The sequence below is a fragment of the Sphaeramia orbicularis genome, chromosome 18 (assembly GCF_902148855.1).
Source record: "Sphaeramia orbicularis chromosome 18, fSphaOr1.1, whole genome shotgun sequence".
NCBI classification, from domain to species: domain Eukaryota; kingdom Metazoa; phylum Chordata; class Actinopteri; order Kurtiformes; family Apogonidae; genus Sphaeramia; species Sphaeramia orbicularis.
The window spans coordinates 21,136,472-21,161,570 of NC_043974.1; the positions used below are offsets into that span (position 1 = coordinate 21,136,472).

At 35.4% G+C, this 25,099-nt stretch overlaps 1 protein-coding gene across 1 annotated transcript in view; it reads right to left on the reverse strand.

Annotated features, from left to right (window-relative positions):
- Positions 1-439: 439 nt before the first annotated feature.
- LOC115438995 (nectin-4-like) overlaps positions 440-25,099 on the reverse strand; it is a 26,951-nt gene continuing 2,291 nt past the window's right edge. Inside the window, exons 3-12 of the mRNA XM_030162890.1 lie at positions 17,952-18,194; positions 16,496-16,663; positions 14,822-15,100; positions 13,351-13,468; positions 7,952-8,106; positions 7,686-7,845; positions 7,253-7,328; positions 5,793-5,855; positions 3,844-4,035; positions 440-3,720 (exon numbers count right to left, since the gene is read on the reverse strand). Of these exons, the coding sequence (XP_030018750.1) occupies positions 3,325-3,720; positions 3,844-4,035; positions 5,793-5,855; positions 7,253-7,328; positions 7,686-7,845; positions 7,952-8,106; positions 13,351-13,468; positions 14,822-15,100; positions 16,496-16,663; positions 17,952-18,194 (1,850 nt within the window). The 3' untranslated portion in view covers positions 440-3,324. The remainder of the gene's footprint in view (positions 3,721-3,843; positions 4,036-5,792; positions 5,856-7,252; positions 7,329-7,685; positions 7,846-7,951; positions 8,107-13,350; positions 13,469-14,821; positions 15,101-16,495; positions 16,664-17,951; positions 18,195-25,099) is intronic.

Consider the following 25,099-nt stretch of genomic DNA (forward strand, 5'->3'; position numbering starts at 1 on the left):
TGGTATAACTCATGTGACAGAGAGTATCGTGAATTTGATCAGAGCGGTGCAGAGACCTTTAGAGGAGCAAGTGCAAAAACTAAAAAGGGGAACATGGAACAAGATTTTAAAACACCATATGAGAACATTATTTATTATGCACATTATAGCAACAGATACTCAAAACGTGGCCTCACAAAGCTCCTTTGCTTTTTATTTTACCTTTGCTCTGTACAGAATCAAGTATGATAAATAAAAGAAAATGCGTCTTTTAAATTAGGGAATTTGACCCTAATCACAAACCACGCCCTATTAGTTAGGACCAAATGCTGTGAGCGAATAGTGACAATGTTAAAAAGAAACAGAAATGAAGTGTAACACTGTATTAATAAAATTTCATAAAATGACAGACTGTACATTTACTGTATATCAACACAAAATGACAGAGATGAAGCCAAGATAGAATTCTAAGACCAAGCAAAAACTTTAATTATTTCTGAACAGACTTGCTAACCCTGAACTGCATTTAATGAAAGGCCTTATTATTGGTCAAAATGGCCTAAAATAACAAAAGACATTAAAAAATAAACAATGATATCCCAATACAACTGAATTCACTGTATGTGAAAACTGGTTTCTGGGTAATGGTTAAGAATTAAAGAAAAAAATTATTGTAGTTAAAGAGGTGTGTTCTGTAGGATTAGTCTCCCCACTATACTACAGAAGTGGGATGGAATTAAGTGTTCATATAAGTACTGTATGTAATCTTAACTACTGTCACTTTGAGTATTTACATTTTATGCAACTTTTTACTTCTACTTTCCCTCGTATCTTTGAGTCAAATATTTATATACTTTTTACTCCATGTTTGTCTGACTGGTAATTTACATTCACATTACAATTTTTCATCCCATTCCTAATCAACAAAACACAAATATCTGCAAACATACTGATTTTGAATGTGACAAACTGAAAGATGAAGTGTTCCTTTATAATTAGAGCAAAAAAAAAAATTCTTGGTTTTACTGGAAAAGGCATTCAGACAGAGTTGAACTTCTTAGAGATACATTGTTCTCACAAGATAGTTACACAAACAACATATGATAACCAATTAAAACATGATGCATTGTTGGGGTTAAAACTACCAACAGCACATAAAATAACGAGCTCAGCCTTAACATGTACAGTGGTAAAATAAAAAATGCACATAATTCAGCAGTAAAACATTAATAAACAATATTACACAATGGTAAAACACTCACAAGAACTGTTTTACTGGACAATAACCACCTTAAGTACACTTTGCTGATAATACTTACATTCAAGTACAGCCTTGAATATCAAACTTTTACTTGTAATGAATTATTTTCACATGTAATATCAGTATGTAAGTAAACAATCTGAATACACTGCCATTATATTTTGTTTTATGTGAACCCGCAGCAATAATTATACTTTATTTATGTTTTAAAGATGGATGTGACTTACATGGTTAAGGTCAAGACTGTATTTAAAAAAAAAAAAAGTTAATAGAGTTAAATCAAAATACAGCATGCATATACATCACACACCAAGGGAAGGTATTATTCTATCTATGATGTACTGGCATACATTTTTGTACTTGTAATGGGAACACTTTTGACTAAATAAGGTTAATATTTACAAAAAGAATCAGAAGAAAAATGCAACAAATGACAGGGTAAATATCTTTCAGCATTAATGTGTCATGCACTTTGTGAGGAGAAGCATTTATTTCAATTCATCCATATAAAATGTACCAAAATTAAGCCCCTAATATATAAAAAGTAGGCACTTGACCAAGATGAGACTGTAATTCTCCAGAATCACAGTGGAAAGCTGAGTCTTTCATAGTTCAGTATAGTTCTGCAGTTTTCAGCTGCACACACCCGGGGGCACTGTCTGCCACAAATACTGCCTACATTCAGCTGTAACTTGGTGGGTGCAATGAAATGGCACATTACTTCTACCACAATCTGTCCCATACAGAGGCAGGCCTTGAGAGAAAAAAAATAAAGAAGTTAAAAAAAAAAGTCGGTGTTAATTAATACTTCATATTTGCCTTGAGAGCAAAACTGTTTTTTTTTAGTGTTTGGCACATTGTTACGCATATCTGAGCTATGACAGAACCCGATAGTATTTAGAAAAAAATATGTGTGATAGAAATATTGTGCTTGGCTTTGCCACAGTTTTCAACTTTTGTAACAAACTATGTAAAAATTCTTTCTTGAGTGACATTTCCCTGTATTAGGTAAAGAAGATTTTTGTAACCACCATTCTGGCAGCCACAGATGATGTGCATCTATGGTCTCAAATGTTTTGTAAAAGTTTCCAAAAGTATCCATGAAGCTTTACAGTAATACATAAAACAAAATCCACAAGTAAAACAAAATGTTTATGTACATGATTACATTTGGTGCCACAGAAAGATCAGTTAAGGAATGAGACTTGTGGGAACAAGTAGATACTGTATATTGAATTTCATATTATGCTAATGTTCTATTTATTTTTTTTTGTAATAAAGGCATTATAAGTTTAAGAATATAAGATTTTTAAGCAGACCTTTTACAGACACATTAGTCATGCTTTGGCTATCTGATCAAAACTGTCTCAGTGCTCGAGGCACAGGCATGGGGACAGTAAGACAATATGGAGGTATGCATGTTGCAGGTGTGGCAAACCCATGGTTTGGATCTGATCCCAAACCATGTTGTGTAAGGAACTTCACACAGGCCCAGTTACAGGTACACTGAACAACACTTGAGCAAAAAATCCACCCGCACTACAGAGGTGTTGCAATCTACTTTTCTGATGAACCAACTCTCCACAGCCTTGTCTCTTTCCCGTGTGTAGTGATTTCTTACAGTATCTGTCTCAGAGTGCTTTCAACATCACACACAGATGGTATGTGAACGGCATTCACCCGTTTGTTACAGCTTATTAGAGTAATAGATACTGTATTACAAAAGCAGACCGATACATGTCTTCTGCTTTAAAACAGAAGCTACTGTGGAAATACTGTAACATTGACCAAAACTGTCTTTGATTTTGCCCAAAATCCTAACTGTAGGTCATCATATAAGTGTGTCCAGTAGATGTATTAGCGTAGAATTTTCATTGAAGCCTCTGTCCTATTGCACTGTGTTCCCACACAATATAGAAGCAGTGTAGTCCAGGTGTACGTCTTGCATAGTCGACTCAACCACTGTTTGCATTGTTGATTTTCTGGACAGAAAACAAATCTTGCTTTCATATCCACATTTGAACAACTTCCAAGAGCAGCGCTGCCCAGTTCTGTTGTTTCATACATTTTCTTCCAGCTGTCTGTTAGACGATCTGTGCCTTGTGGATAATGGAAGCATGGGGACTGGGACTGAGCAGAGGAGGTATTGGCCTGAGTTTGGGTCTCAATGAGCCGTTACTGTGTTGGTAGCGAGTACTGTGAGCCTCAGACACTTGGGAGCTGTTGGTCTCGCTGTCTTGGTCATCAGGATGCTCCTGACTGGCGGGACCCCCCAAACCTTCATCCACTTCATCCTCATCATCTGTTACAGGTGGATAGGTGTTGCTCAGAGTAGAATGTTGGTGATTCTTGGTAACACTTGCAGGTCGTGAACCCCCATCTGTTGGGATAATGATGCTGCCGTTCATCTGCCTAATAACCTCAGTGGACTGTACAGGGTAGGACGGGGGCAGGAGAGGAGGCTGGTAACGGGTCTCCTGCTGCAAAAGATGAAATACACTTCTTAATCAGGCAAACATAATAACCAGGATGAGATACATTCCACAATTTAGTGAAATCAAGCTTTGACTTGCCCTGAAAGGCATACACATAGAGACACTTACTAGAGACATAGTGCTGTTTCTCACATATGTCTCCACTCTGAGCCGGTTCTCCTCGTCTATGTCTAGAGGCCTCTCTCTCCCTCTGCGAGAGTTGTTGTGCAGGACTGGTCTGCCAAGGTAGTCGAATGCTCCCACTCCTCCTCCCCGCCCACCAGAGATAGTAGATCGGCTATCACGGCAGTGCGGCTGTTCCTGTCACCGCATGAAAAGACGCAGCTTGGATCGGCATGTTGTACAGTGCCCTTCCTTCTTACCATTAAACTGAATAAAGTGACAGAGCTCTGTTTATGTAAGGCAGACTTCATCATGCTGAAATGCACCTTTAACAATAACTTTAAATAAGTTCCAGTTCTGCTTTTTTCTCTGAATTAAGAATTGTCATTTTTAAACTGACTTTGCAAATGACCCAAAGTAGCTAGTGAGATAAAAACAGTGATGAGAACTCAAGGAGCTGAGAGTGATAAAAGTCCTATCTACACACCTGATCACTGTTGAAAATAAAGCTATTACATTTCATTTTCAGCACAACAGCTTTAAAAGTGTATTTAGAGTTATTGCTAGAAATATGGAACATGTTATATATGGAAACAGAGACACTACAGATGAATTAAACACATGAAATCTTAGTGTTAATTTGTGTGGTCAAAAGGCTAAATTATAGTTTGCTATATGTTGCATATGCCTTTCGACCTTGCATGTTTGGCTCGATGTACATCCCCCATTTTATCAATGCATTATCATAAATATCAGTTCTTCCGTATGAGAGGTTACATTACAAAGACCATTGCGTGAGTTTGTAAAAGAGTAAGTAAATAAATATGGATTTTGGCTGTGAGTGGTCAGAAATAACCTAATGCACTGCAGAAATCAAAATCTTACCAAGTATTTTTATCATTTCTAGTCGAAATATCTCATCACACTTAAAATAAGACATAATCACCTAAAGAGTAACTTTTCAGAGAGCTATAAGAACTTATTTTTAGACAATAGATCTTGAAAATCTTATTTCAAGAAATCTTACCAAGATAATTTTTTTATTTGTTCCATTGTCAGATTTTTATTTATTTATTTATTTTTGCTTAATTCAAGATTTTTTTTTTTTTTTTGCTTAATTCAAGATTTTTTTTTTTTGCTTAAGTCAAGATTTTTTTTTTTTTTTTTTTTTTGCTGAATTCAAGATTTTTTTTTTTTTTTTTTTTTTTGCTTAATTCAATTCAATTCAATTTTTTTTTTTTTTTTTGCTTAATTCAGTTTTTTGTATTATTTTTTGCTTAATTCAAGCAAAAAAAAAAAAAAATCTGCCAGTGGAACAAGTGAAAATTATCTTGGTAAGATTTCTTGAAATAAAATTTTCAAGATCTGTTATCTAAAAATAACTTCCTATATCTCACTGAAAAGTTACTGTGATTATGTCTTATTTTAAGTGTGATGAGATATTTTGACTAGAAATGAGAAAAATACACTTGGTAAGATTTAGATTTTTTTCCAGTGGGGACCTAATACATTTAATAGGCATTTACTATTATTGATAATTTCCTCCCTTGTGTGTTTGTTTCATTTATGCCTGTTCTCTGTTTTATACTGTTTTGTTTTGTAGATGCATGCTAAAATCAGGACAGCAGTGTAACAAAGATGCACATTTAGATGTATTTCATGTTTAAGGTGCATTCCTGGCATGCAGTTTCTTTGTAGCTTGAAAGTAAAATAAGACAGCAGGAAAAGAAAAACCATTAGTGTTTATAGAAAATACCAGTAATGAAGTACAAAGCAAAAACAAAAAAGGAACAGAAAGAGTAAAAGTAGCCCAAATGATATTGAAAATCTGAGACGCACTACATTAAGATTTGACATGCTGAAGCTCAGAACTTAGCCGTTTGACATCTGGACAGTAAAGCCTCAGTCCCCGGCCCTGGCCCTGCATGCAGAGAAAAAGAGATACGTAGACTGACCCCGAGGGAAGACAGGCTGGTCCTCAGGGTTCCCTCCACCCTCAGAGGGATGTTTTCCTCTGTCTGCAATAAAAAAAAAAGGCAGGTATCAAAATGAGAACTCACACTAATATTGGAGACATCCCAGAAACAAGCTGTGTTTCATCAAAAATTCCAAACCTACGCTCTAGATAACATCTAGATATTATCATGCAGTTACAGGGAATACACTAGGGAATTAATCAATGTATTTCCAAATAAGAGCACTGTATTAATGTGAATTATGTGTATTAACCCTTTCATGCACAGTGGTCACTACAGTCGACAGATATTCTACAGCTGTTCTCTTGTATAGTCATGAGTTTTGTTGTTTTACTTGCATATCAGCCAACATGGTGGACACTTATGCATCCTCCCAAACACTGCAGTTCATACAATTACTGTACCTTTGCTGCTCTTGTTAAACCTGATCTGCAGTAACATGTTTTAGTGTAAATCAGTTGCTAGTTGTTATTAGACTGTAATTAACAGTTTTCCGAAACAAAACGGGTTTTTTTTTTTTTTGTTTGTTGTTTTTTGCATATCCTCCTGAGACCCAGCAATGCATTTTGTCCTGTAGGGGACAAAAGTTTGACCGTTTTACTTTCATTTATTTATTTGTACAAAATAAAAACAGCAATGGAAAAAACAACAACATTCAAACAAGTAACAAAATTGTGCAGGAGAGGTTAGAAGCCCAAAAAAAAAAAGGCTTATATGAATACCTCCCCTGAAATGAAAAAACTTTATTTTACTTTTAAAAAAAACTGTGCATTACAAAGGACATTGCATTAAAAAAAAAATCAATCAATAAATAAAAATTATTTTAAAAATGTATCTGAAAAAACTGTTGCATTATGCAGTTTCCAATCAAGACAATATTTTTAATGTAACAAAGCTAAAACTGTCAAATTCCTGGGTCTCAGGAGGATTTTACCTCCATGAAATGAGTAATAACTAATATTAGAGTATGATAAAAATGTGAGAAAACATTAGTGATTTAGTAATTAGCGGCATTAAAAATGTTTTTATTTCATAGTTTTCACACAGTATAGAGTTTTAAATACATGTTTTTTTGCTTCAAAACTTAAATACATGGTGTCCAGCTGAGTGGACATTTCTGTGACTCCACGAGAAACAGGTTCATAAAATAAATAAATAAATAAATAAAATCATTTGCACTGTTTTTTTCATACCTAAAGAGGAATAAAAACACTCACGAAAAAATATTGACTAAGGTTCCCATAATTCATGCATGAAAGGGTTAATGTGTCTCTATGCGTATGTCTAATGTGTATTGATGTGCTGATCACTGCTATGAAGTGTGAACAAACAGGGACTGCCATTTCCCATTCTGATAAATCCCATCAAAGTCTCTGAACTAGGTCGGAAACATACAGTGGAAATATGTCAGTGTGAAAGGAATAATTCAGTTATAGTACCGCTCCTCTGGCGTCTGTGCTGATTGAGTTCATTCTCCGAAAAGATGCATGCCTGGAGAGAGTGCTTATTTCCTCCCTGTGAGAAACAAGAAACAGATAAAAAGCAGGAAAACATTTAAATAAGCAACATGCAATGAATTACAAATATTTTATTATTATGTATAAACTATGTATATTTCAGCTTTGAATTTCTTATTCAACATTCAGGCATTTAATGTGTTTTCTTGAATATATGTGCAGCTGAGGTGTAAACTTTTCACATTAAATATCCCATAACTGTACTTAACATGCTCTACTGCTGAAAGTGTCAGTTTTAATATGGCTAATAACCCATATGTGCTCCATTCTATTTATTCTCAAACTTCGGTCTGCCCTGCGGAAATCATTAAAGTTTTATCTCATCTTAATTAAACATGTTGTTATGGTAGCTTACTTCTTTTCAGTGAGCTCCCTCTCCAGTTTCTTGTTCTTGCGCTTGTGGTGGCAAGTGACAACGATGATAATGATAAGCATTAAGATCAGCAAACCGCCAGCCACTGCTCCCACGATGATCATTAGCATGTTTTCAAGAGGGGGCTTGATTTCTTTGGACTCTGTGAAATACAATTAACAGGATTAAACAGGCAAAGTACATGTATACATGTAAATCTACAGGGCACATTGTTCTGACAAGTCTGATCTGTGAGTGATGTCATCTACCTGCCACAGTCACCTCCATCTCCGCTCTCCCTATTCCCACTTCATTCTTCGCCATACACTGGTATAAGCCTCCATCTGACATGCTTAGGGGTCTCCCAAAAAATAGTGTTCCATTAGGGTGGGATATCACACCTTCTGGCAGCTGTCCACCAGTTCTGCAAAACGAAAAGTGGTTCATTGGAATGTTACTGAAAACAACACATTTTACAGCATGAACAATACTGGTGTTGTGTTTGTCACATTTCTATGAAGACATTTTTTCTGTTTCTGCAGGTTGTGAACTTTTATCCAGTTTGTTAGGGACTAATCATCCTAACCACCTACAGTTTTGGAAAAAATTATTAGACCATCAAAAGTCATCAAAAATAATGGTTATGCACTCAAGTACTAACTCTTGTGTGTATCATGTGACTAAAACAGACAGAAAAGAAAACACGGAATGCCTAAAAACACTGTTTTTGGCAGTACAGTGCTACTGATGTAAGATCTGAAGTGATTTTGGTTATTATCAAGAAAACACGAAAAATGTATAGATATCAGCTCTGAAATTAAACTGTTATGAGCTATTTTTGTTGTTATCATTATATTTGTCCAAACAAATGTATCTTTAGTTGTATCAGGCATTAAAATAAAAAAAGAAATTGAAGAAAACAAGGGTGCACTGTAAAAAAAATCTTGTTGTTTTTACGGAGAAAAACTGGCAGCTGTGGTTTCCAGAACAATACTGTAAAAAACACATCCAACTGTAAAAATATTTACGGAGTAACATGTAGATTTAACATTTTAAACATGTAGATTTAACACTGGATTTAAATGGTAAATGGACTGAACTTATTCAGTGCATTTTCTACACCTTCATGGTGTCCAAAGCCACCAGGTCAATTTAGGCTTCAGTGTCTTCCATGGACACTTTGACATATGGACAGTCAGAGTCAGGATTCGAACCACCAACCCCTTGGTTACTGGACGAGCCGCTCTACCAACTCTACCAACCCATTAATTTACAAATTTAAAATGTTAAATTGTTAAATGTTTACTTTTTTATATCTTTAAAAAAAATAAATAAATAAATAAAAAGCAAATTGGCCTTTATGGTCAATGATTTTCAATCATTGTGGTCTTGCAGTTTAAACGGCATCACATTCTTTTTCAATGTACAGTTTTATTTTCTAAAAACAATAGAAATACATAATTTCTACTTACAAATCTGGTTGTGTTCACATACTCTTTCTGTAAAAACTACAGCTATATTTGATTCAATCGTTAACACAAAAATCTTTTCAAATAAACAACTTTGCTTTGTATTGTCACTTCCAGTTTTTTTATGTTGCAATTTAACAACTTTTTGGTGTTATTGCTACAGTCATTTTTTTTTTTTTTTTTACAGTGTGGTCTAATAATTTTTTCAGCAAGTGTATTTGTGTTTTTGTTCTTCCACTAAAAGACACTGTAAACATGATCTCTTTCACAATAAACCCACACAACTTGTTGCATGTTTGCATAAACACGTTATCATGCGTTGACATTTGCATATGTGATGTGTGTGATGTGTTGACATTAGATTTAACCAAATCATGTTGATGTTATTTTATGTTGTTTGCCACGTCTTCATTCAACATTCATATTATTTAGGGTGTGTTACATGAATGTACGGTATGTTTAGTGATAACAGTTTTATTGCTGGAGACTTTCCATTTCTGGCGGTGCCTAAAACCACTCTATCTCTTTTGCTGACACAAGTTTTAAACTCTTACAAAAATGATAAGAATGAGCTCAAGCATTGATATGTCTCATCTAAGGAACCACATACATACCTTATCTATAATATTGGAGAAAAAAAAAAAAGCAACTGCGCAGAGAAGCTGTCTCAACTGTCGGTCAGACTCATCATCTTAAGCCACATACAAACCTCTTAAAGTATCTAGTTTAAACAGGAGATAGAAAAACCTTCTTGTTTTTTAATTGCAGCATTTTGACAGTGAGAATTATGTACATTAACAGAAAAGATTTGAATTTTAATAAGCATTTATTAGGTCGGAAAGAATACCTTCTGTTTTCGTGACTTTAATGATCATTTGAGCTGATAATAAATGTGTACCGTGATATCATTCTGTGAAATCTCATGCTACTGCACCCTTAATATCTTAGTTGAAAGTCATTCTTGTATATTAATCTGTGAAAATAGCAATAACATAAGCATTTACTCAAACTGCAATGTCTATTTGTCTTCTTCCTGGCAGTATGACTCACTAAAAATGTTTTGGAAACTGCAATGAGCAATCCTGTCTTAGATGTTGCTTCATTGTTCTTGTTTGTGACACATTTGATTCAAACCTATTTTCTACTTTTATGACATTAGCCCTGGTAACACTGAATGGAAAAAACGTCAGTCTGTGTTCACTGGAAGTTATAGGAGCACTCATATTTTGCATAGAGTGCTTTTTTTCAACAAAAGATCCCGTATCACCAACAGGAAAATGGAACTGTGTGTTTTTACATACACAACAGGCACGCCTCGATGATAACATCTCACACAAATCCACACATTTCACTTCCTCTTCCTCCACTTATCACCCGCTGGCTCACCCCAATGCTCACCTTCTCCCACTATACTTCTTCCCTTTCCCTTTTTCTTCTCATCCCCCCCTTCCTCCCTCCTTCGTGTGAAACTATCTCATCTGTCTGCTCTCGGCACAAGCCGCAACATGACACTGTGACACCAGCTTATTTCTTCACCTGCCGCCTTTTATTGACAGAGCCAACAGGTTTGCCCACTGCCGCTGTAGCCGCCTGTGTGTGCATGTGAGTGAGCGTGTGCGTTCACCTCAAATGTGAGATAGCCCAACTTAACTAAAGGTTTTCAGTTTTGATTTGGTGCTCTGTGCGTATGTGCTCATGAGTATGCTACCTGTTTGCATGCCGTGCGTCTGGTAAGCCTTACTCACAAAAACTCCTTTCCCAAGGTGTGTTCCTCTGACTAACGCTAACTAATATGTACGTCATCATAGGACAAAAACAACTCCAATGAGTGGATACTGTCATCTTATTTTCTACTGTATTTTAGACACACATTCAATGTCTTTTTCTCCCTGGGGGCCTAACTGTCACATCTTCCATTTTGACAGGAGCAATTTCTCTTCTAGTCATTTTCATGGCTTACATTTTTCTAAACAAATTCAACAGCCACACCCTAAGAATATATTAATGCACTGAAGGGAATGGCTTAAAGATGACACTAAATGAGTCAAGCAGAAAAGTCTTTTTTTTTACCTGAGTCAATCCCTCAGTGGGTTTTAAGATGAATAATGAGGCGCCGAAACTCAAATGACAAACACAAAATTAAAATCTGTGAGTTTCCACTGAGGTGGCAGATTCAGTGGGTGATGATGCCAGGAGTTGTGTGGCTAAATCATGTGGAATGGGTGGAGATCCAGCTCTTCCAAAGAAGTTACACCGACAAGAAATGAAACTCAATTTGTCGTTCTATTACCACAGAGTTGCTCCACAACGGAGCTGCTTTTCTACTATTTTGGACAGAAAACAGTTCTCAAAAACAACATAAATATGGTTCTCTAATATGTTCAACAACTCAACACAACCTACACTTTTGCCATGTTGGACTGAAAGCTGTTGTTAAAAAAGCAGCAATATTTCTCCTCTTTGCCCCCACCACAGACTAACAAAACTAATTTCTGTTCTCACATGTTAGACCTAAGAAGTTTTAGGGTTACATCATACTCTGTATAGTCAGTTTCGGTATCAACAGATGTTGTACAATCAAGGTACTTTTTCAGAACTGTATGAAAATGAATAAATCTATCCCTAAAGGTATCATGAAAAACATGACGCATATTGTGGAGCATATTTACATGCAAGTTTTTGTCATTGTTTACCTCACAGCAGTTTTTACAAAGACAAAAACATAGAAAGAAAACAGGTTATACAAGAGATTTAATATAAATACAATGCATGGAGGGGAAGGTCAATAATGCCTCTGTACTCACATGAAACAATACATGTAGTGATATTCTGTATTTTTGTTTTTGCATACAATGAACTCATCCTACTAACAGGTACAGACGTGTATCAAAGTCAGATACCGTAAGTCTAATTCCTTTTTTTTTGTTGTCGGATGGCATTGTAAGTCTTAACAAAAGAACTTAAACAAAGAACTGAAAGCTACTTTTCTGCCATTTTCAACTTAAAGCAGTTCGCAAAAGGCAGCCAAGTTTAGTTTTTTCCTCTCGTGTGTTCCTTAATTCTTTTTATACTTGATAAGAAGTGAAACCTAATTGTCTGTTCAGCGGCTACATCAGTGTGTAGCAGCAAAATAACACATCTGTCATGTTGGATTTAACCCATAAAGACCCAGTACTACTTGTGTGGTAGTTCACAAATGATTTTTTCTCTATACTTAACCTTTATTAAGTGATTTATTAACATTTATTATAATATTATGCTCTGAATTTTATATTCTTAAGTGAAAATCAGGTCTTTTCCTACATTTAATTTCTTGATCATGTAGATGTTTGTAAAAGCTCAAACTGAAGTTAAGGGTTTCTATATCAGAAACATAGAAAACAACAGAAAAAGCAACTTTTCCGAGTAAAATATATCAGGAAGTAAACTTAAAACAAGTGTCTCCATCCATACTGGTGACTCAATGTGATAGAAGATGATGATGTTTCCACGGTAACCACAGAGCCTTTGAACATCCAAATGTGTCATATGTGATGACCATGAAAAGATGACAAACTGCATTTTACATCAATTATTTACATGTATTGATAGGATTAGTGGATCAACAGTGACTTCACCTTTTATATCAGTAAATGATTTAAGTTAATAGTGGATGTTTTTGTCCCTTTTATATTCATTATTAAAATCTGTTGAACATTAAATTACTTAATAGGGTATCACTGCTATATCTATTCAGCAAAATGGTGAACAATAGTACCCAACAAACTTTATATTACAAGTGTGCATGCATGTGTTTTAAGATTTTTTATCAGTGTCAAAATGTAAGCGTTCTGAAAGTAGCTTTTTCACACTTGTCAGTAACAGCATGAAACACACATAGTAAAGTAAAGTAAAGTAAAGTAAAGTAAAGTGTGAAGTGCACAGTCAGAGATGGGTGGAGAACTAACCCAAACATTATGTAGAGATTTGCAAAGGCTAAAATTACAAGTGTGACTGCAAAGTGTAATTGCGATGTTTAAATTTGACCCTGACGTTGACTGGAGCACAACCTTGCATTTACAGTCTTCGCTGGAGAAATCAGAGCAGAGTAATTAGCATGATCGCTGTTGAAGTTAGGAGAAAAGTAACAGCAACCAGACTGTAACAGCAGACAGTTAGTCAGACCAGACAGCCAGAGAAGGAGACGGGTCCTACTGTACCTGGTCCAGGTGAAACTCTGTGGTCTGGGGTTTCCTCCACTCACACACCTCAGGGCTGCATTCTGCATACCTGTATACCAGTCTTCTTTGTAGCCAGTCACCTCTGCATGTGGAGGGACTGGAGGGAAAAAGAAATATGGTGAGATAACCAATAAAGACCCAGTGCTAATTTTCCCAAATGAATTTTTCTCTCCATTTTACCTTTATTAAGTAATTTGCCACCATTTATTATAATATCTGTACATCTTCTGTACGACACTGTTTTTAATTGTACAGCTGTTTTATGTTTTTAATCTCTTCTTGTATTTTATTCTTTTATTTTGGTTTTTATTTATTCTTCTGTACAGCACTTTGGTCCACTGTGGTTGTTTTAAAGTGCTTTACAAATAATGGAGAGAGAGAGAGAGAGAGAGAGAGAGAGAGAGAGAGAGAGAGAGAGAGAGAGAGAGAGAGAGAGAGAGAGAGAGAGAGAGAGAGAGAGAGAGAGAGAGAGAGAGAGAGAGAGAGAGGAGAGAGAGAGAGAGAGAGAGAGAGAGAGAGAGAGAGAGAGGAGAGAGAGAGAGAGAGAGAGAGAGAGAGAGAGAGAGAGCTTAATTGTTAATCTTCCCCCTGTAAGTTGTTTTGGAAAAAATCATCTGCCAAATGCATAAATGTAAATAATATTATCCTCTGTATTTTGCACTTTTCACTGTAAATTATGTATTTTCCTATATTTAATTTCCAATATTTAGATGTTCATGAAAACTCAAACAAAGAAAACTGAAGAAAAACTGAATTTTTAAGCAAAGATATCCATAACTGAAAGTGAAAACAAGTGTCTCCATCCACTGTCATTCATCCAACTCCATTGCTTTTACTGGTGAATCAATGTTGTAGAAGATGATGGTGTTTCCATGTTCACTACGGAGCCTCTGAACGTCTAAATGGGTCATATCTGATGACCATGAAAAGATGCCAAACTGCATTTTACACCAATTATTTACATGGATTGATAGAATTAGTGGATCAGCAGTTATTAAACATTTTAGGTCAGTAGATGATTGTGTTTGGGTCTTTATAGGTTAAATTCAGTTTGGAAATGACACGAATGCTGCTTCTAAGGGAATTACAATACACATAGCAATGTAAAAGCTTAATGTTTAGGCTGTTGTATATTAAAATCCATGATGAGTTGCAATTAAAGTGCGAGCAACAACATTTTTCTGATATTTCAAATAGAAAACAGTGATAAAGAGAACATTTGTTATGTGAGATATGGCAGTATTGAAGCCTCTTCCTTCAGTTAAAAGTTAAAAACCAGGAATTGAGTGCAATTGTTTTAATTTTATATGTATGCTTGTTCAATGCATGATTTAAAAGTGTCAAAACCCTAGTGCGTGCTTTCGAGTAGACACTCAGCTATATTTAATAATCAGTTCTGCCTTTAGAGTGGTTCAGGATAAGCTGTGGGAGTCGACTAATGAAAACTTACAGTGCACCACCAGCTTGTTTCTGATCCTGCGGGGGCCCTGAAACGTTGGATGCCACACCAAACAGTCTAGCCTCTTGCCGTTCATGCCCCTCAGTGGGTACAGGGAGAAGTGGGAGGTGACCGCCCCATTGTCAGAGGAGCGGTTGGTGGACTGGCCGTTCAGCTCCGTGTCCCAGGACAGGGTGGGGGACGGTTTGCCTACAGAGCGACAGGAAGCGGCAACTCCATACGGCTTTCCCTCCTCCAGGATGACAGGATCAAGAGAGGAGATAGGAACAGCTGGAGGAGGGAATGTTATGGTGTTTAGTCAGAGGGTACACGTAAACTTGATTTTGTGACATAAAAAACTACCGGTAAAAACATACACTCCATCTAAAAACTACTTAATAATCAAATCATTGAGGAACATACACACTTTAGTCTGACAATTACCTGTATGATGGAAAATATGTTTAGAAATTATAAGAACCCATCAAAATTGGCTAAGATTAGTAATTAACCCTTTCATGCATGAATTATGAGAACTTTAATCAAGATTTTTTTTTTCCTGAGTGTTTTCATTCCTCTTTAGGCATAAAAAAACCAATGTGATTGAATTTTTTAAAAAAAAATTTTTATGAACCTATTTTTCATGGAGTTACAAAAATTGTCCACTCAGCTGGACACCATGTGTTTAATTTTTGAAGCAAAGAAACATGCATTTACTGTCATACTGTGTGAAAACTATGGAAAAAATTGTTTTAATCCTGCTAATTTGATGTTTTCTCACATTTTAACATACCATAATAGTAGTTATTACTCACTCAAATAATATCCAAAAAACAACAAAACACAACAACTTAAAAAAAAAACCAAAACTGTTAATTACAGTCTAATAACAATTAGCAATTGATTTACACTAAAATATGTTGCTACAGATCAGGTTTCTCAAGAACTGCAAAGTTACAGTAATGGTATGAATTGCAGTGTATTATGGGATGGTGTATAAGTGTCCACTGTGTTGGCTGATATGCAACTAAAACAACAAAATCTATGAATATACAAGAGAACAGCTGGAGAATAACTGTCCACTGCAGTGACCACTGTGCATGAAAGGGTTAATATGCAAATTTATAGGGCTAAATATTTTTGGATGTATCCTCCTGAGACCAAGCAATGCATTTTGTTTTGTTTTGTTATTTTTGTCTGTAGGGGACAAAAGTTTCAGAGCTTTATTCAAATAAAAAAAAACAAAAAACTTTTCACTGCAGAGAAAATTACTTTTAAAAAATGCATGTAAAAAAATGCAAATATGAATATATAAGACAAATATTTCATGTAGAAACCTTTACTTTACTGGTAGATTGGAGGTTATAATGATATATTCAGGAGCACTTCGATAAACATTCATGTAATATTGTCTTTTATGAGATTACATGGACTGTAACAAACACCAATCTTGCATAATAAAACACTGTTACTAATTATTTGATTTGTTGTTGGCTATTAGTCATTTAGAGAAATGATATGCTGTTTGTGAATGCACATAAATGAGGTTGCAATTCTGACTTAGAGTGTGGGTACATGTGCACTTCCTAAATTTTCAACCTCATATACTGATATTATCACTTCCTTTCATTACAGTAACTTTGTCGTAGGTAATCTGTCCTCTGTTCCAGTGGCAGAAGCACTTACTCCACACAGTGAGTGACATCTCCTTGTTATATTTGCCGAGGGGGAAGGTGTCGACCTGGCAAATGTATTTCCCCTCATCAGAGGTCTCAGTGGTCATGAGAACCAGAGAGGAATCAACGGTGGGTTCGCTGCTTTTGAAGCGCAGCCGCCGAGACCACGTCCCAAACGCTGCAGACAAAAAGAGGAAGAGGTAAGGAGGGACGAACGCACTGATGTTAAAGAAAGGGAAGCAACTGCAGAGAGAGAGTCAAAGGAGTGTGGGGAAATGGATGTGACACAAGAAATGAAGCTGAGCAAGTGCAAAACAGACCTAAGGGTTTTGTTTTTCAGTTCCATACATATGCCTGTATTGATACCATTATATTTACACTTAGCTCACAGTATCATCCAATTATGTCGCACAGTTAAAATCCCCAAAAATAAACTGTACAAAGATGAGAGTCTTGGCACATTTATACACTGTAAAAAATGACTGTAGAATTAACACTAAAAAGTTGTAAAATTGCAACATAAAAAAACTGTAAGTGACAATACAATGCAAAGTTGTTTATTTGAAAAGATTTTTGTGTTAACGATTGAATCAAGTATAGCTGGAAGAGTATGTGAACAAAACCAGGTTTGTATGTACAAATTATGTATTTCTATTGTATTAGAAAATAAAACTGTACATTGAAAAATAATGTGGTGCCGTTTAAATTGCAAGACCATACTGTTGAAATAACGGCATATCTGCCTTTTTTTTTTTTTTTTTTTTTTATAAAAAAGTGATAAAACAGTAAACATTCAACAATTTAACATTTTAAATTTGTAAATTAATGGATTGATAGAGTTGGTAGAGCAGCTCGTCCAATAACCAAAGGGTTGGTGGTTCGAATCCTGGCTCTGACTGTCCATATGTCAAAGTGTCCATGGAAGACACTAAAGCCTAAATTGCTCCCAGTTGGACCTGGTGGATTTGGAAAGCGCTTTGGACACCATGAAGGTGGAGAAAATGCGCTAAATAAGTGCAGTCCATTTACCATTTAAATCGACACGTTACTTCATAAATATGTTTACAGTTGGATGTGTTTTTTACAGTATTGTTCTGGTAACCACAGCTGCCAGTTTTTTTCCGTAAAAACAACAGGATTTTTTTTTACAGTGTATATATTCTTCTGAAAATTGTCTGTGTTTCTAATGGTTCACAGTTTGTTCAACACTTTGAGATAGCTTTCCATCTTTAGTAAAAGGGAAAAACCTTCCATCCCTAATGTCAACAACTTGTAAAACAACTAGAGAGTTTGCTCACTGCACTGGTAATATAAGACTAAGTGCTGTGTTAAATGAGGAATTACTTGGTGTAATGAAAGAGGAAGTTTTTCAGTGTGAAGACATTTTACAATACATGTTTTTAGAGAGTGGCATGACTTGAGCAACAAGAACCCACAGTGGGTTAGGCCACTATGTTATAACATACCTGTTTGTCCATTTTCATGGTGTGCAGTGATGAGCTGCTCTTTGGTGCCATCACTGTTTTCTTTAAACCATGAGACCTGTACCACTGTTACATCTGGGCTGGGTTTACTGTAGATACATGGTAATGTGGTCTCCTCCTCTGCTAAAGAGCGCACTGAATCATTTGGAGGGACATCCACAAAGTCTCCCAGTATCACTGTTAAGAAACAAACAGGAAAAGTAGGTAAAATGACATGAGGTAGTGCTGGTTGAAAGATTTATTGTGTGTAATCAAGTAACACGGAGCCCCCAGGTCCACTGCTGTGGGTTAATAGTGACTTTTGATCCTGGATTAGATTACAGTTCCAGTAGCTGTGTTAGAAAAAACAGCATCTTAGGAAATACTTGCTTGATCATAATCTTGTACTTATTCATGCATATGTTTCAACACACACACAAAATGCATGTCGGTTCTATCGGCCGACGAAGCAGGAAAGAGGGAGGGGAGAGGCAGACTTGAGCTGTCTATCAGTACCGCTTAGCACAGGGGAAGATATGCTGCTCAACTTGTCGCTCAAGTTTTCAAAGCAAACCCAAAGCTCAAAGAGGGTTTCCTTAACGTCTGGACAGAAGGAGACAGTCAACAAAGCCCCTATACATGGCATAAATACAGCCTACATACTATGGGTTGTGTGTCATTGCAACTCTTTGAAGCACACGTTTGCACGATTGTCTCACATGACACTACTTTTCTCTCACTCCTCTGTTTACATATCAAATGGACTAATCTGTCCCGCTGTCCGCCAGCAGTAGGGTAATGTACACGCAGACACTCAGACAATACACAGTCCAGACAATGTGCTCCCTACAACACAGGTGTCAAACATGTGGCCCGGGGGCCAAATCCGGCCCGCCAGAGGGTTCAGTCTGGCCCCTGGGATGAATTTGTGAAATGCAAAAATACTGAAGATATTAATAATCAAGGATCTTAATCCTTTCATGCATGGGCCACTCCAGTGGACAGTTATTCTCCAGCTGTTCTCTTGTATATTCATGGGTTTTTTTTGTTTTAGTTCCATATCAGCCAACACAGTGAACACTTACGCACCATCCATACACTGACATTCAGACCATTACTGTAACTTTGCTATTCTTGATAAACCTGATCTGCACTAACATGTTTAAGTGTAAATCAATTATTTGTTAGACAAGAAGTTTTTTTTTTGCATATCATCTCCATGAAGTGAGTAATTACTAGCATTAGAATATGTTAAAATGTGAGAAGACATCAGATTAGCAGCATTAAAAATGTTTTTATTTCATTGTTTTCATATCACTTTCTGATATTGGGTTTTAAACATATGTTTCTTTACTTCAAAAATTAAATGCATGGATATTTTGTAACACCATAGGGAAAAAAACACTTGATCGCATTGTTTTTTTCGCATTGTTTTTGTCATGCCTAAGGAGGAATATAAACACTGAAGAAAAAAATCTTGACTAAGGTTCTCACAATTCATGCATGAAAGGGTTAAAATCATTTTAGGTCATATCAGTCTAAAGTGGATAAGACCAGTAAAATACTATCATAATAACCTATAAATAATGACAACTGTAAATATGGCTCTTTGTTTTAGTGTAAAAAAAGTAAAATTACACAAAAATGTTTGCATTTACAGACTAGTCTTTTACAAAAAATATGAACATCTGAAACATCTTAAGAGAAGTATGTGGAATTTTTATAATATTCTTCCTGTTATTTAATGTTTTGTGTATTTGTAGATCCACTGTGATCTCTTAAGTTGTGATCCACATTTATAAATGATAAACTAAGGCGTAATATTGTTAACATTGCACTTATTTTACTAAAGAATTTTCATCTTGTTCATATGTGTTCATGTTATGTTCAAGTACAATTTATGGATATAAACATTTTCATTACAGAATTTGCTTTTTACACTCAAAAGTTCTTATCCTATTACTTATATTATTTTACTGGTCCAGCCCACTTTATATCATATTAGGCTGAATGTGGCCCCTGAACTAAAATGAGTTTGACACCCCTGCCCTACAACATAAACATTTATTATATGTATAGTGTGGCCTTTCTATTCCTATGATGAAATATAACTGAATTCAGAAAGTTTGGAAACAACAGTGGTGTTAGTGCAGGCCAGTGAAAAGTGTGGACAGCTGATTAATCTCCACTGTGTTAAATTTTATTGCTGGTCTTGGCAGGAGATGCAGGTTGCTGCTCCTGATTGATTTACTTTCAGGAGGTGCAGTTTCCTGATGTCGATGATCCTGTTAAGACGAAGGAAAACAGCTCACGTGGAAATTAATTTCAGCTAATGGATTAGCTCCAAACGCGATGATATATACAGATGGACAGAACATGACAGACCCTGTGTATTGGAAATGAAATGCAACATGACTGTTCTATTCATCTTAAAATGAAATTATCAGGCTCTTGAAGCATTTATCTTGGATCAGCCCTGCTATTTGATGGTGAAATATTATACTTATCCCTGAAAACAAGACTTGTAACTTATTGTGGTACTCATTTCTCACTATATCTGTTCTTCAGAAGTCAGCATTTTTGCTTTTAATACTGTATGATTAATAATTTGACTTATTAAACAGTCATTTGTGGAATTTAGTGCTGCACCTCAATAAACTTGGGTGACTCTTGGGTGGAACATGCCAGAAATGTTACAGCAGATGCCAAGACTCTATTACTTAAGTTTGTGTATGGGCCAAATACCAAAAACATTGGATGCCACACTCCCTATAATACAAGTAGAAACTATACAAGATTATCTGGTTAATTCACACATTTTATTCAGGCTTTTTGTCTTTAAGCACCTATATTACAAATGTATTGCATTGTTGTCGGTTTCCAAAACTCTAGAAACTTTCACCAAATCTAGAAAACCAACTGTCCCACCAGAAGCTGGACATATAGAGCAGTGATTTTCAAACCTTGGGGTCGCCTGGAATTTCTAGTAATTGATAAAAAACAAACAAAAAAACAAACAAAAAACTGACTAATAAAAAATTATTGGTGAGTTGACAATCCTAATACATAAAAGACATGACAAACTGTGAAGCTGAAACTGAAGCACTGTGGTACTGTTTATCTTTCAAATGTTCATTGTGGTCAGTTTCAGATGCTGCAGCTCTTTCATAATTCATAGTTTGAGTTCTTGTTTGTTCAGTATTAATTGTCAGCCTTGTAAATCCAAGCTGGACTGACTGTACATATCCTGACCAAGGAAAATAAAATTCTCACTTTGTGCAGTAATCTACACCTGCCTTTCTGCCTCCGTCCATAATATATACATTATATAGACTAAATGTCCTCTAAAATTAACATTTATTGCAACATAGTATAGCAAACTATTACATTATCAAAAACATATTAATTCTGTTTCCATTTTGAATGTCTGGGGTTGCCAGAAAATTTGTTATATTAAAATGGGGTCATGAGCCAAAAAAGGTTGGGAACCACTGATATTGAGCATGGGTGTCAAACAGGCCTGCCGAAGGGTCCAATCCAGACCTTGGGATGAATTTGTGAAGTACAAAAATTACACTGAAAATATTAGCAGTCAAGGATGTCAAAATCATTTTAGTTCAGGTTCCACATAGTGGGTTGGATCAGTAAAATACTATCATAATCTATCTAAACTGGTACATTATGACAACTTTAAACTTTTCTCTTTGTTTTAGTCTTAAAAAGTACAATTATATGAATTATATATATGAAATTATATATGTGAATACATTTGCTAACTATCCTTTCACAAAAAATGTGGAAAAACCTGAACAAATATGAATACCCTGAAATGTCTTAACCCTTTATCGAGCAAGTGACTATTTTTGGTCATTTCTGCTGTATAACGGGTGGGGAAGCAAAATTTACAATATTTTGAGGCAGGGATTGAAAGACAGTGTATGACCAATTAGTTTATTGAAAGTCATGAGAATTTAATTTGCCACAAGAAATTTACATAATAGAAAATGTTTTTTATACTATGTGTCCTCCTTTTTCTCAATAACTGCCTTCACACGCTTCTGAAACTTGTACAAGTGTCCTCAAATATTCGGGTGACAACTCTCCCATTCTTCTTTAATAGTATCTTTCCAGACTTCTCGTACTAGTTTTGCTCATAGTCATTCTCCTCTTACATTATAAACAGTCTTATGGACACTCCAACTATTTTTGAAATCTCCTTTGGTGTGACGAGTGCATTCAGCAAATCACACACTCTTTGACGTTTGCTTTCCTGATTACTCATATGGGCAAAAGTTTCTGAAAGGTATGGATAATAGTGTTTAGGTATGATTATGACATCAATATATGTTTGGTTTCAAAACAATTGACGTAGTGCCTGCTGAGAAAAACAACTAAATGTTCATTGTAAATTTGTGCTTCCCCACCCTGTACAAGACAGTGACAGCAACAGTTACAGGGAGTCAACAATCTCAGGTCCAATGTGGTCTACAGGGTCTGTAAGGTCCACCTCTGCATGAACAGTGAGTGTACCTGCTTTGTTAGGTACCATGAAGTAATGGTACTAATGTAAGGAATGATGTTCAAAGGGAGAATGTGGATGTGGACAGGGTCTGGATCTGCACGCAATGTTCTTCTAATGTTATAAATATGATGTTCCTAATGTTCTAAATACATGTTCCTTTCTTGTTTTTTCTTGTATTTTTATATATACTTCTTGGACATTTTTTTTGCCACTTATGAGCAAGGAACCAAATATGGTAACTTCAGTGACCTTGGTTTTCTACATGACAATAAAACTTTTGAAAAATTTCACAAAAGTAAGCAAGTTTGAATATTTCTATGAGCGCCTAATAAAGTTTAATCCCATTTGAATTATTCTGTCATTTACACAGAGTAGTTTCGTCACTTTAAGAGATAATTGTACAAGTCAAGGAAGTCATTGTTTGTGGTAAAACTGCTGAGCATCAGGATGTTAAACATGACCAGATATACAACATACAAGGTGGGGAAGCAAAATTTACAATGAACATTTAGTTGTTTTTTCTCAGCAGGCACTACGTCAATGTTTTTGAAACCAAACATATATTGATGTCATAATCATACCTAACACTATTATCCATACCTTTTCAGAAACTTTTGCCCATATGAGTAATCAGGAAAGCAAACGTCAAAGAGTGTGTGATTTGCTGAATGCACTCGTCACACCAAAGGAGATTTCAAAAATAGTTGGAGTGTCCATAAAGACTGTTTATAATGGAAAGAAGAGAATGACTATGAGCAAAACTATTACGAGAAAGTCTGGAAGAATACTATTAAAGAAGAATGGGAGAAGGTTGTCACCCCAATATTTGAGGAACACTTGCACAAGTTTCAGGAAGCGTGTGAAGGCAGTTATTGAGAAAGAAGAGGACACATAGAATAAAAACATTTTCTATTATGTAAATTTTCTTGTGGCAAATAAATTCTCATGACTTTCAATAAACTAACTGGTCATACCACTGTCTTTCAATCCCTGCTCAAAATATTGTAAATTTTGCTTCCCCACCCTGTATACACACATATACAACCTCCTTTCAGTGCCCTTCAACACAGTCTGGATCAGCACTTATGTTGTTCTAATGTTATAAAAGTGATGTTCTAATGTTGTAGAATACATGTTCCTATCACCTTACATGTGCTTTTCTTGTATTTTTATATATAATTCTTGTATTTTTTTAATTTTGTATTTTATTTAATTTTATTTTGCAACTTTTGGGCAAGGAATCAAATTTGGTAACTTCATTCACTTTGATTTTCTACATAACATTTATTTATTTATTTATTTATTTATTTTTTAATATTTCACAAAAGTCTTGTTATATCCTGCAATAACACACTAAGCATGACATTTTGCATTTCAGAGTATTTCTATGAGTGCCCTAAAAAGGGTTAAGTTAAGTGCAATTTACTCAATATTCGGCTTTGTTACTAAATATTTGTGAATTTGCAGTTCCACTGTGATTTGTAAGTTGTAATGTAATATACATGTGTAAATGACAAACTGAGACCTCGTATTGTTAAAATTGTTTTTCATTGTTGTACATATTCATGTTTTTTTTAAAGGGTAGTTTATAGAAGTAAACATTTCATAATATAATTTGACTTTTTTCACTTGAAAACATAAAGTTTGGAGTTGACATTATTTATAGGTTATTATGTTATTGTTTTGCTGGTTCGGTCTGTTTGAGCATGTATTGGGCTGAATGTGGCCCCTGAACTAAATTGACAGCCTTGATATACAGATATAAATGTAGTTTTTAACCCATGAAGACCCAAACCTCCACTGCCGACCAAAAGCATCTACTGAACTAAAGTGTTTGATAACTGTAGGTCCTAATCCTACCAATACATGTAAAAAAAAAAACTGGTGTAAAATGCAGTTTGTCATCTTTTCATGGTCATCAGATATGACCCATTTGGACGTTCAGAGGCTCTGTAGTGAACATGGAAACACCGCCATCTTCTACAACATTGATTCACCAGTAAAACCCATGGAGTTGGATCAATGACAGTGGATGGAGACATTGTTTTATGTTCAGGTAATGATAGATTTGCTACAAAACTCACTTTTTTCTGCTTTGATATAATAACCTTTGAATTAACTCAATTATAGGAAATTAAATATAGGGTCAAACCACGGTATTTGAAATCTCTCTGACGGGACATTTTAGAGACAATTTAACAGATTAGTGTTGCTAAATGACCCACATTTTTACTTTTAAATTCATTTTTGCTTTAGTTGGACCATAAGAGATTATCCAAAACAAGGAGTTACTTTATGTGGAAATAAATGTTGGAATGGCAGTCAATTTAAGTTCGCTCTCTGACGGGACATTACTGTGTTTTGACCCTATAGCACAGGGGTCAAACATGTGGCCCAGGGGCCAAATCCGGCCCACCAAAGGGTCCAGTCCGGTCATTAGGATGAATTTGTGAAATGCAAAAATTACACTAAGATATTAACAATCCTTTTAGTTCAGGTTCCACATTCAGACCAATTCAATCTCTAGTGGGCAGGACCAGTAAAATACTATCATAATAACATATAATTAATGACAACTCTAAACTTTTCTCTTTGTAAATGTAAATATTTTCAAGTATTAACAATAAAA